The 13609-nt window shown below is 39.5% G+C and overlaps 1 protein-coding gene and 1 pseudogene across 3 annotated transcripts in view; one reads left to right on the top strand and one right to left on the bottom strand.

Annotated features, from left to right (window-relative positions):
* LOC117441327 (zinc finger protein 420-like) overlaps positions 1-5708 on the top strand; it is an 85536-nt gene extending 79828 nt beyond the window's left edge. For 2 of the 3 annotated variants that reach the window (XM_034077518.2, XM_034077519.2), the window contains one exon: positions 4031-5708. In XM_034077518.2, coding sequence (XP_033933409.1) covers positions 4031-4975 — 945 coding nt within the window. In that variant the 3' untranslated portion in view covers positions 4976-5708. Of the gene's footprint in view, positions 1-696; positions 862-1238; positions 1458-4030 lie in introns of those variants that run through there. The other variant, XR_011642819.1, reaches the window with a different exon arrangement.
* Positions 1-13609, bottom strand: part of LOC117441325 (zinc finger protein 721-like) — a 393163-nt pseudogene that overhangs the window by 272371 nt on the left and 107183 nt on the right.

Genomic DNA, 13609 nt, shown 5'->3' with positions numbered 1-13609 from the left:
TATATTAAGGGACGCTTGCAGCATTTTTGTAAACCTAAGAAAATGACAAAGAAAAGCATACCGTGGTCGATTGACGAAGTTGCGACGTTCCTCCAGCTGATTGCAGATGATAAAATCCAGCGGGAGCTCGACGGCACAACTCGCAACCTAAACGTTTTTCAGGAGGTCTCTGCACTGTTGTCCGAACGCGGATTCTCAAGGACTTTCCAGCAGTGTAGGGAAAAACTGAAAAAGCTTAAGAGTGAGTATAGAGCCGTGAAGGACCACAACGTCCGGAGTGGTTCCGAAAAGCTGGAAGTGGTTCGACCTGTTGGACGCTATTTATGGCCATAGACCGGCCAACGTTGGGAGGGAGGGAGGCCTGGACTCTGCAACCGCGTTACTGGTGTCCCTGCATGGTAAGTCTTTGCTAACGCTCTGTTATTTGCTTGAAAGCGTTGTGTCCCTATCTATTCTAAAGCTCATCACTTCTAACAAACAAGTATTTTATCCTTACATTTATGTTCGACAACCCATGCTTTTATGGAGCCCCGAAGAGGCTACATAGCTAGCTAAGGCAGATAGCATTAGCTAGAGCTATTGTTTGCTAACACCACATGCACCATTGTTTAGGTTCTTTCTTTCTACAGTTGTTGTTGCTATTTAGTATTGTGCTACAGTAGTTCGTGGAATTAAAAAGTCATGTTGCTGTTCTAGATGATGCCATTGTGACTAGTGAGGAGGAACAGTCCCGAACACCGGGTGGTGGCAGTGTTCCGTCCTCAACATCAGAACGGACCTCAACTCGACCACAGACACCAGCCGAGGAGGAATCGACACCAACGCCGAGTGCCATCACGGCACCGCAGCGTGTGGTTCTAGGTAAGAAATAGGCATGGCAAAACCACTAGAATTGTGACTTTTTCTTTAACTTTAGATCATCCATCGTCATTAAGTAAAATAAGCTATACCACTGTGTGGAAATGCTCTGTTACAAACTAGCTAGTACGCAGCTAGTACAATTGTGTGTGACATCCTATTATATACATATATTTATAATCATTATCAACAGGCTGGACATAATGTAATTCACTTTCACAATCATTGTAAACATCTAGGGCATAACTGTCTTTAGTTCATCCTTACTGTTGTTCTGCTTATACATTTTATTATTATATCCTTGTGTGACCTGTACCTGTCCTGTGTTTTTCATTGTTATTGCTAATTCTTATTGCTATAATTATCTTATCGTCATACAGGCAAGAGGAAACGAGGAGGAGACGAGCACCTAGCACAGCAGGCACGGCACCATGAACAGAGCCTGGCCCAGGTGGATCGGCACTGGCAGCTGACCATGGAGGCTGTTGCCCGGGCGAGGGAGGAGGAAATGGCCTTGAGAAGGGAGGAGAACGCTCAAACTCATGCGTTTAACCAATGCCATGCCTTTTTATGCTGCTGCAACAAATATATATATCTTTTTTATTTCTATTGTACATACAATGCCATGCCTTGTTATGCTGCAACAAAAAACACTTCCCACTTGGGATTCAATAAAGTACTTCTCATTTAATCTCTTGTTGATAAATGCATCATCTGATTTCCTGCCATAATCTGATTATGTCACTGGGTTGCCACTCACACACAAAATTACAGTTTTGGAATCCAATCAAACTGAAATGTACAATTAAAGGGCTTTAAATCAGCAGAACAAAAACTCAGATTCACATGAGGTAGAAGTTATAGGCCTATATTTTTCCTAAATAAAAATAGGCTACAACTAATACCATTACTAATAATATTTGTGGATCTTTAAAAAAAAAAACTACAATATCACTCAAACAATTGTAAAAATAGCCCAATTAAGATCTAGAGATATAAACATGCAATAAGAAACACATCAGTTAGGAAAAAGCCCATAAGATAAAAGTACATTTTAAGAGATTTAAAGCAAGAAATTGAGTTTGCCTGTTTGAGGTCCTCCTCTAAAATTATTTAGTAACTGACACATTACTTAAAGTAAAATATTTCCTTTTACAAATAAACTGGAAAGGGGTATTTAGAAAAAAACAGAAATAGAAGGGGGATAAGAGATCATTTGTATTTATGTTTACTTTCATATTTTCTCAAATGTTCTATTATGGGGAAGTACTTACTGGTGCTTGAAAATCAAATATTTACTAAATAGTCAATTCTGATAACATTTTTTTGTTTAAATCATTTGACAAACACATATGTGAAAGAGGAAAAAAAGATTTATTTATGTTCAATACAATGTAGGTAATAATAAAAACAAAACAAATGGCACTAGCCTTAATGGCCCACAATCTTTCAATGTCGTGTTTATAATTACAAACACAAGAAATGTATATCACTGATGATGTTATGAACCAAAACATTCAAGTTTCTGTATACAATGAATATTAGCTATTCAGGTAGCGCATCAAACCCTGTCGTATTCTCAGTGCCCTCCTCCTCTGCACCTTGTGCCACTGCTACCCCAGGCTCTGCTACTGCTGGTGCATCCCACCCATCGTCATAGGCCTCTCCATGACTCTCACAGAGGTTATGCAGAGCACAGCATGTCAGCACCATTGATTTAACAAGTTTCACATCACAGTCATTTCTTTTTCATGAGGCAACGCCACCTTCCCTTCAGTCTACCAAAAGCGTTTTCTACCACTACCCGTGCGCTGCAATGTTCTTGTTGTAGATCACATGTTCTGCTGTCAGCTGTCCAGTGTCAGGGAACGTTTTTATGAGCCAGCTTTGGCAAGGGATAGGCATTGTCTGCCACTTTATGTAAAGGAGGGGGGGAGGGGTAATAATTTAAGGAGAGGGAAAGGGTTCTTTTAAATCAGGTGGAGAGCAAAACTGGGCAATCAAGGAGCCAACTACTAAGTTTAAAACACAATAATTTATTCAGTAGAACATAACATTTTTACTAAGAAAACTATAATCAGAGCTGTCTAAAATATAATCTCAGTAAAAAGATAGTCTAAAACTATGTTAAAATACAATTAACGTAGTTAAAACAATACAAGAATTCAAATGTTAAAAGGGTTAAAAGTATTTTCTCAAAACCAGTCTTTCCAGGGCTGTAAAGGTGCTCCGTTGACTCTCTCTCGGACTGCCGTGTCTTTTAATCCCTTTGTTGCGTGTGCCTCTGCTCCTGGTGCGTTCTGCTTCTGCTGTCTCCTTCAGTCTCGGTCCCAGTTTCCGTCTCTGCTCCTGGTGCGCTCTGCCTCTGCTGCCCCTCTCCTTCCCTTTATAGGTGTGTAAATTGGCTCCAGGTGTGGTCACTCATTGTCAATCAACATGGCAAGGCCAATCCAAACATTTCAAAATAAAAGCCTCAAGTTACTGGGGTGAGAGTCAAGCAAGTCAAGTCATACCAAATCCTGATGAATAACCCCAGTTTCCGCATTTAAATCAGTTAAAAGACAGAGGTTATGAAAAGTAGAGTTTTATTTTCAACATTAGCAACAATGGAGAGTGGGGCTCTGAAATAATAAAACAGGTAATATGGGGAAGAATCAGGCGTGTGTGTGTGTGTGTGTGTGTTGTTAAAACGTAGCAGCCTGTGATCGCTCTTTATCTGTTCTAATGAAGGTAAACACAGCGAAGTAAACAGTAAAAGGCACAGCTCTTTGCAGCTGGTGCTGCTCTTCTCAGATTCTGCTTACACATTACTGCCTCCTGGTGCTTCAGAGATTTCATGAAGTGAAGGAGGTTTTCCTTCTATAAAACAGCTGTGGGCAGCAGATACTGTGAGAGTCCTGGACATGAATTCATAGATCAAGGCAGACTGGTTCACAGACTCTCCTGTTTTGCCGATCCGGTGCTTAAACAAATAGCTCTCCTGGCCGAAATGTTATAATATAAAGATGTTATATAAATACATATATGTTATAATATAATAAACACAAAGAGTTAGTAAAAGTAGTATTCCGTTAACTCAAGGTTTATATTAAGGGAGTTTTATTGTGTTAACTGTATATGTATTTATGCTTTTTAGATTTACTTTCTCTCTTTCTCTGTCCGTCTGTTCTAGAAACCAAAAGGAAGAGAGAGACACAGCTGTCAGCAATGTGACAAATCCTTTACAAGATCTGGACATTTAAAGAGCCACCTGCGTATTCATACTGGAAAAAAAACGTACAGCTGCGAAGAGTGTAGGAAAACATTCACTAGATCTGGTGATCTCAAAAGACATCAACGTATTCACACTGGAGAAAAACCATACAGGTGTGAAGAGTGTGGGACAACTTTCACTACATCAAGTGCTCTCAAAAGACATCAACGTATTCACACTGGAGAAAAACCGTACTGGTGTGAAGAGTGTGGGAAAACATTCACTAAATCAAGTTATCTCCAAAAACATCAACGTATTCACACTGGAGAAAAACCGTACTGGTGTGAAGAGTGTGGGAAAATGTTCACTACATCAAGTGATCTCCAAAAACATCAACGTATTCACACTGGAGAAAGACCGTACATGTGTGAAGAGTGTGGGACAAATTTCACTGAATCAGGTGCTCTCAAAAGACATCAACGTATTCACACTGGAGAAAAACCGTACTGGTGTGAAGAGTGTGGGACAACTTTCACTGAATCAGGTGCTCTCAAAAGACATCAACGTATTCACACTGGAGAAAAACCGTACTGGTGTGAAGAGTGTGGAAAAACATTCACGACATCAAGTCATCTCCAAATACATCAACGTATTCACACTGGAGAAAAACCGTACTGGTGTGAAGTGTGCGGGAAAATGTTCACTACATCAAGTGCTCTCAAATCACATCAACGTATTCACACAGGAGAAAAACCGTACTGGTGTGAAGAGTGTGGGAAAACATTCTCTACATCAAGTCATCTCCAAATACATCAACGTATTCACTCAGGAGAAAAACCGTACTGGTGTGAAGAGTGTGGGAAAATGTTTTCTCAAAGTTCTAACCTTAAACTCCACAAGCGAATTCACACCGCATCGTTTTGAACAACTATGAGAGCCAAGCTAGCCGTTTCCTCCTCCTGATGTCCTGAGAGCTGTAGTTATATTTTAAGAGTCTTTCTGAATTGAAGTCCGACTAACAGACTTCAATTCACAGTCAGTCTCGTTTTATGTCCCTGGACAAGCCCTGAGGTCCTCTTCAGCTTTTTAAATAGCCTAAATTCCCCAAAAATAAAATGGGTCAGGCTTTTATCCACTATGCTCCCAAACTGTGAAACACCAGGAAATATCAGAGGCTCAGTGGACATTTGTAAACGTCCGCTAAAGACACATCTCTTTAGATTAGCTTTTTATTAGCAACCCCCCCACTTTAAATGGTCTTTTAGTCTTTATTATTTACCTACTTTTATGTTGTTTCATTTATGATATAGGAAGGGTTTTTATCTTATATTAGTTATTTAACAGTTTCAATAGCAACATTTATTATTACGTTGGTTTCTTTATATTTGAATCACTATTTGTATTTGTATTGGTTTTATATCGTTGCATCTATTCACTTGTCTTGTGTCTTATCTTTCCGTGATAAATCATAATTTTCATTACTGTATTTCATTTGTTATTATCATACCTTTTACCTCTTTGTGTATCTTAACCTGTTACAATGCTATATTTTGCTGCATGTATCTGAAAGGTCTTAACGTCTGAGGGGACTTTCTTGTTTATTTTTAACTTCTGATGTGTTGCCATTTTGTAAAGCACTTTGAGCTGCACATGCTGTATGGATAAAGCTTTATTATTTTTAACAGTTTTTTTATTTTCTGACCAGCGTTCACACTATGCCAACACAAGGCTACAGAGATGCTGTTTCTCCATTTTAATTGATGTTTGTAATGGTTCCTGAACTATGAAGAAATGTTTTACTATTCAGTGTTTCAACCATGGATTTCTAATAGCCTTGCTATTCCTTTTTTAAAATATTATATCTTAAGCTGCATTGAAGGAATTTAGTTTCACTGTTCATTAATCTGATGAGTAGTGTCGTAGCAGCTTTAAAATCAGCTGTGGTCGAGAGAGAATAATCAGTAAGGTAACAAATGTACAGCAAACAATATTCATATTAAAAGCAATAAGGATCTTTTATACTTGCAAGTATGACGTCTCCTCCAAAGAGCACGTACCTTTCTGAGTAAAACAGGCTCTGTTTATAAGAGGACATCAAAGCAGATTTACATTACAACATCATTCTGGGAGGCCAGCTGATACCCCCCCCCCCCTCTGGCACTGTATGCAAAACCATCACTCCATACAAGACAATGGGATATACAGATACCCCTCAGATACAGTATGCAAAACTCACACCCTACACAGAGCAAAAGGGATACAGATAACACCTTATCCTAACTTCCTTCCCCTCATCCTTCCTGTAGTGTAATAAAACCCCCTTGCAAAAACATCTGTTGATCACTCACACACATTCAAAGGTCACTCCAGGGATTTGACCTAATCAGTCAAACCATTGACATGACATTTTCAGAATACAGCAGTTTACATTTCATTAGGTTTACACTGTATTAAGTTTTAGTACCATAATTTCCATCACATTAGTTTCTCCAATAATCTGTTTGGTTAAAGGTGGGGTAGGTAATTTTGGAGAAACCAGCTCGAGTGCGCTAGAATTTGAAAATACACAGCCGGAAAAAATCTGCCACTTCCTCACAGAGCCCCTCCTCCAACACACACGAACGTCCACATGACCAATGAGGGCACGAGATAAGTTTGTGTACAGATGGAAGGCTGACAGGGAGGTAGGCCATCCAGTTACTTTAGCCGGGCCGGCTCAGATGATTGGTCGTGCTTTTTACAGTACCACGGCTTCTGTCAAAGCCCTTCAGATATTCATTGCTATCTGGATGTTAAGAGCATTCCATGGAATATAACAAAAAGTGTATCTCGAGCCGGTTTCTCAAACTTACCAACCCCACCTTTAATCAAATGTTGTGATGTTTTTGATAGTTCCTATTGGCAAAAGGCATAACACACACCCAGTAAAAGATAGGATAAAACATCAATGAAAAACAGCTAGAAACTCACCACCTCCGACGCCAGGGGCAGCTCAAGACTCACCGGCTTTTGGCCTGTCGGAAAAGGTGAGTCTTTAGCTGCCCCTTAAAAATCTCTACTGACACAGAGGCTCTCAGTTTCTGGGGGAGTTCATTCCATAGGGGCCACCGCCTCAAAGGCACGGTCCCTCTTCGTTTTTAGCCTGGTTCGGGGACCCATAATGGCTCATTTCCACCGCGGCGCGGTTTAAGCGTCCCGTGATGTGCCGGTCCCGTTTTTGGTTGCGTTTCCACTATGCCTAGTTCCGGCCCGGCGCTACCTTTCCACCTTTTTTCTGGCCCGACAAAATCCTGGTTCTATCGGGCCAACAACTTGGCTGCTGAATATGCTAAACTGACGACTGCTGATTGGTTCATTGAGCTGACGCTTTTATCCAAAGCGACTTACAGTTACCAATTACAGGGACATTCTAATCCCTGGAGTAACTAAGGGCTAAGTGCCTTACTCAAGGGCACACTAGTGGTGGTGTTCCTGGATTTGAACACACAATCTTCCGATTAAGAGTGAGTATAGAGCCGTCAAGGACCACAACGGCCGGAGTGGTTCAGATAGGAAAAGCTGGAAGTGGTTCGACCTGTTGGATGCCATTTATGGCCATAGACCGTCCAACCTTGGAGGAGGCCTGGACTCTGCAACCTCGTTACTGGAGTCCTTGCATGGTACCTGCATGTGCCATCCGACCTCTGCAGCTCATCCAGAATGCAGCGGCTCGTCTGGTCTTCAACCTTCCTAAATTTTCCCAAACCACTCCCCTCCTCTGCTCCCTTCACTGGCTTCCGGTCACTGCTAGAATTCACTTCAAGACACTGGTCCTTGCATACCATGCTGCGAATGGATCTGGCCCTTCCTACATCCAGGACATGGTTAAACTGTACACCCCAGCGCGTGCACAACGCTCTGCATCAGCCAAACGAATGGGACCCAAGTTCCCATCAGCAAAAACACGTGGGTTTGCTATCCTGGCTCCAAAATGGTGGAATGAGCTCCCCATTGACATCAGGACAGCAGAAAGCCTGCACATCTTCCGGCGCAGACTGAAAACTCATCTCTTTCGACTCCACCTCGAGCGATAGAATTACTAACAAAGAACTGCTAACAGAGCACTTATATACTAATAAAGGAATGGCGTATCTATAGCCAGTTGAGTAGCACTTGAAATGCTTGGCTCTATGAGACCTGATGTACTTATATGATTCTGTTTTCTTCAAGGTTGTGTCTTCCTGGTCGAATGTACTTATTGTAAGTCGCTTTGGATAAAAGCGTCAGCTAAATGCAATGTAATGGTAAGCGTTGTGTCCCTATCTATTCTAAAGCTCACTTATAACAAACAAGTCTATTGTATCTTTACATTTATGTTCGACAACTGTTAGAAATTAAAATCAATGTTTTGATAGCATAATGTACCTTAAACATACAGTCAGTTTAAATGCTATTTTATTCTGGAAAAAAACGGAAGTTTGCAATACCAAGCTAGTTTGTATTTGTTTATAGTAGGGATCGACCGATATGGCTTTTTCAAGGCCGATACCGATGATTAGTAATCAAGGAGACCGATAACCGATATTTGGAACCGATATACATTTGCAGTAAAATCAGAAAATCTTGGTGTCAAAATGTAGAATAACACAAACTCCAACACAACTTCTTTGAAATGCATTTAAGCATATATTATGTTTAATGAACTTTTAAACATCTTACAACTGGTTTCCTCTCTGTGCCCTTTTCTTTAGTGCAGCCATATGCAATGAGTTAGAGAGAACCTTGGGCTACGTTTCACTTCGGTTAAATGGATTCCTTGAGTCCCTCACTTGCGTTGTTTCCCTGCGACTAGTCCCTCCCACCAGGGAAGCATGGAGAGATGCAAGGAAACCACGAGAAGCAGGGAAATTAGTTTTAAGAGCAATGGGACGTCCTTTCCTCCCAATATGGTCTAGCTGCGGCCGCGGACAGTACACAACACTACACGACACGCCCACCTGACCTGAGGTCCCGGTACTCAGTAAAATGCCGGTACTCAGCCGCCGGCTTGTTAAGTGGCCTGCTGGCCTGAGGATTTTTTTATACATATGTATTGTGAACGCAACGCTGCGCAAATGTGTGTCTGACTCTGCCTCACTGGCTGTCTACATTTATGTAAAACATATTTCCATTTGAGGGGGTAGTGATTAGTAAAATATCCATGAATAATAAAAATAAAATGTTAACTATGTGAACAAATGTAAGATAAACTTGTTGAGAGCTAAAACTAGTCTTTGCTGCTGCCTCAAAGAGGAGCAGGGGGAGATGAGGGAGACAGGAGAGGCTGATTCAGGAGCACAGACACACTCACAACTATAAATGAACCAAAAACAAATAATTAAACAAGTTGCAATGTTTTTTCATATTGTATATGGTATGTTATTGGTTATGGCCATGTACTTATGATTTTATGATTATTTAAATGTATACAGTTCTGTTTCATATGCGTGTAGTCTCTTTATTTCCCCCTCAAAGTGAACCAGATTGAAGCATTTAAGTCCAACATTTAAAAACAAATCTTACCGGGGGAGCATGCCCCCGGACCCCCCTACAGGATTTGAGATCCACCCCCACTTAAAATATGTTCACATGGACAGGTTCCTAAATAGATTTATAATTTTTTTTAAATAGTAACCCATCTCCATATGTTTATTTTTGGGTAGTAGATTTAAACTAGAGGGCTATCACTATGGGCAGCAACGCTGTAAATATTGACAAATAAATCCAGCAAAATGGCACAAAAACTGGTAGTGGCCTGACTGGGTGTATAATTCCCGGCCTGACTTATTGTCCCAGTCCGGCCCTGATTGACGCATGACAACAAATATGGTCTCTTTATTTCCCCCTCAAAATGCATCAGATTGATGCATCTAAATCTTCCCGGGGGAGCATGCCCCCGGACCCCCCTAGACGGTGTCAGGTCCACTCCCCACTTATAAAAAATAGCACTTTACCCCTGCACCCCCTCTAATCTCAGATGCACCCTGAGTAATTTTGTTTAAATACAGTCAGCCTTTCTAAAATATACAGTAAAGAGACAAACCCACCAGCATTATAGGATATACTATATGACTTTGAGCCAAATACTTGTTTTTGGGCTGTATAAATAAATTGACTTGAAACAGTTGCTGATTTAGAGTACTGGCACCTTTTTTATTCCAATTCAAGCACTGTGTAAAACCCATTCTTAGACCACTAGACCAGTGTGAACAACTCTGTATGAACAAAACAAAGATCTCCTTTTTATCTTGTCATGAAAAACACTGTGAAAAGCAACGTTTTAAACTATTACATGCTTTGAAAACGCACATTAGACACAAAATAAATATAATTTTAACTTGAAGACATGTTGAAATATAGTATTGTGGGAATACTTTTACGTTACTGAACAGTCAAATGATTAAACCCTTAACTTATAATGTAAAATAAAAAATGACTTTGAACATAGATGAATATAAATTACACATGTAAAACCAGAGCTTAGACATAAGAAAACAGGAATTTGTCTTACAATAAAACACAATGTAAAAAGCAGCGTTTTGAATTATTAAACGTGTGAAAAACGCCCATTAGACACAAAAAAGGCAGTTTTTAACTTGAAAACGTGATGAAATAGTGACGTACCGTGACACTGCTTTTTACATTACATCTACACACTTTACTACACACACCTAAAGCTCCTACAGCATAATATATATCAGGTTACAGCCGTTGTATATTTTATTATGTGAAGCCCTAAATGGTTTTAGTAAATATCTACTCTTTGTTTCTAGATATTTACTGAAGCCTACAAATAAAGAGATTAATTTAGGCTTGTTTACAGTGGAGGAATTAAGTATTTGATCCCCTGCAGATTTTGTAAGTTTAGCCAATTACAAATAAATGAACAGTCTATAATTTTAATGGTAGGTTTATATAAACAGTGAGAGTAAGTCATATAAAAAAGAAAATCGAGAAATTGACATTATATAAAAGATAAACATTTGCATTTAACTGTGGGAAATAAGTATTTGATCCCCTTGCAACAAACAAGGAGTATGGCTCCCACAGACCGGTTAAATAAGTAATCTTCCTTTTAAATTCTCTAATATCAACTTGTTACCTGTTTAAAAGACACCTGTCCACAGAATCAATCAATCAGATTCCATCCTCTCCACCATGGACGAGACCAAAGAGCTAAGGACCTTAGGGTGAGATCATAGACCTGCACAAGGCTGGGATCGGCTACAAGACCATCAGAAAGCAGCTTGGTGAGAATGAGACCACAGTTGGTGTCATTATTCAGAAGAATAAGGCACTTGTTTCTAAATGGAAGACAACACAAAATGAGCATCAATGGCCCTCGGTCTGGTGTCTCCTGAGCAGGGGTGGATCTACCGGGGTGGCATGGGGTAGCAACTTCCACCCAAAAAATAGACCTTGCCACCCCAGTTGGCAGCTTTGTTTTGAAAGAAAAGTTGTGGCTCATCGGACATTTATGAGAGAAAGTCTCTAATGTCCGAGTGCAAGTGATTGCAGCACAAGACAAGCGTGGCGAGCGTGGAAATATGATTCGTGGCGATTTCATTTGAACGGGACGGCGCAACACGAGAAGCATTCGGACCCAAGTAGACGGAAGGAATGAGGTATTTGCAGTCTACAATGACGGAGAAGAGACTGTCAAGTTTGGCTGTACTCAGCATTGAATCAAAATGCACTAAAGCTGTTGATCTTAATAAGTTTGGGAGGCGTTTTGCTGAACAACATGGTAATCGCCGCATTCAGCTGAAATAGACATGCCAACTTGATGCTCTGCTCACGGATGATTATAATAAACTGTTAAGATGATGACCTTGTATGTGCGTAAATATGTTTTTCTTTGTGGGGGTCTGCCCCCAAATAACTGTTTTAAGTCCTGAGAAAGTCAAATCAGACGGTGTGTAAAACTACACTGCCCAGAAAAGAAAAGAAAAACACTTTGATTTAACTAGGCCAGTAGGTAAGGGCTTTCCACTGGATAATAACTGCAGTGATGTATATGTTTTAGCTGAATACACGTTTAACCCTAACTGATGCAGTTAGTCACTTCTTTAATATTTGTTCTTTCTAATGTAAAGTCAATGTTGTAACTGTTTGCAGTAAAGTCGTGGGGCACTGAACTGTTCCTTTGAATCTTTTGATATATGATCGTAATTACTTGTCTTTCAAATTTGAAGGAGGGTGAGCAAGCATCTTGAGGAACATTCATCATTAACTAAAAAATATAGTTTATTTAACAATAACACTGAATTTGTGAATCATAACAGTGATTGACAGCTGATAGGAATTATATGATTGTTAATATTATCATATTAATTCAGACAAACATCGATGAGACAGTTAATTAATGTACTTATTGCAGCAATCTGCATATATTTGGTACCCCTGCTGAGAGAGTTAAACAAACTCATTCAGTTATTGTTCATTTAAAATGCATTAAATTATTTTGTGCCACAATAATGTAACCTAATGTTATTGAGTTAAAATATCAATATTTTGATTTCCAAGTTATCATTAATTGATATGACTACGATTAAATCAGCATATACTTCTGCCAGGGGATGCCACCCCTCAAAATCTCCTGCCACCCTCTTGCCGGTAAATCCTCTGGAGCTGTGGAGGTCGACGGTCCGTGTACTTTTTGTCAGTTTGATTTTTCGTTTAAACCAAAAGCCAAAAAACGGAAATACCAGCCTTTTTCCGTTTTTTCTTTAAAACGAAAAAAGGGGAAACCAAAGCCGTTTTTCCATTGTTGTCTGAATAAAAAGACGGATAACGAGAAAACCTAATTAAAAAAAAAGGTAAGTGTACATTTTGTTAGTTTGATTTTTCGTTTTAACTAACTTTAAAATAGGCATTTTCCACCGAATAAAACGAAGTTCAGCCAGGTTTTTTTTTTCTGCAGGGAACAATTTGAAGATCACGTGACATAGACGCCAGCCATTGGAATGAATGGTGAAAAAAAACGGGGTTTGTCCATAGGGTTTGTCAAACTGAGCACATGGTGTAGTCCAGAGCCATATAATAGAGTTACGACAACGGAAGTCCAAAAATGGTTATCGTCACGTGGTTCATGTAGACGAAGATCGTTCCCCGGAAGTTCATGGTGGGCAATGTGAATGCATTGATAACAGGAGATAGAACTACGATTTTTGGTAATTATTAGTGAATAAAGGTTTTGATTTGCAATATTTATACAACAAATTGATATGTGTATGTATTTACATCAATATGTTTTAAAAAATAAAATAGAATTTGCTAATATTAAGTGATAATATTAGGATTAGTGTGAACAACTAGTTTACATGTTAGGCTAACAGTGCCTTGGTTAAAGAGCCTGTTGCTGTTTATTTATAGCTTTGAATTCTTTAATACCAATATTATCTTCTTAAACTTGTATGGTAGTCAGGAGCATCACTTTCTAATGTTTATTGATATATTTAGAGGGAGGGGATCTAAAGTAATGCTTTAAAATTCAGATTAGATTAATGTCTACCATTTTCTTAAATTCATGGTAGTTTC

The sequence above is a fragment of the Pseudochaenichthys georgianus genome, unplaced genomic scaffold, assembly GCF_902827115.2.
Source record: "Pseudochaenichthys georgianus unplaced genomic scaffold, fPseGeo1.2 scaffold_167_arrow_ctg1, whole genome shotgun sequence".
Taxonomy (NCBI): domain Eukaryota; kingdom Metazoa; phylum Chordata; class Actinopteri; order Perciformes; family Channichthyidae; genus Pseudochaenichthys; species Pseudochaenichthys georgianus.
Note: the sequence above shows the minus strand (reverse complement) of the source record. Positions and strands in the feature narration are given on the sequence as shown.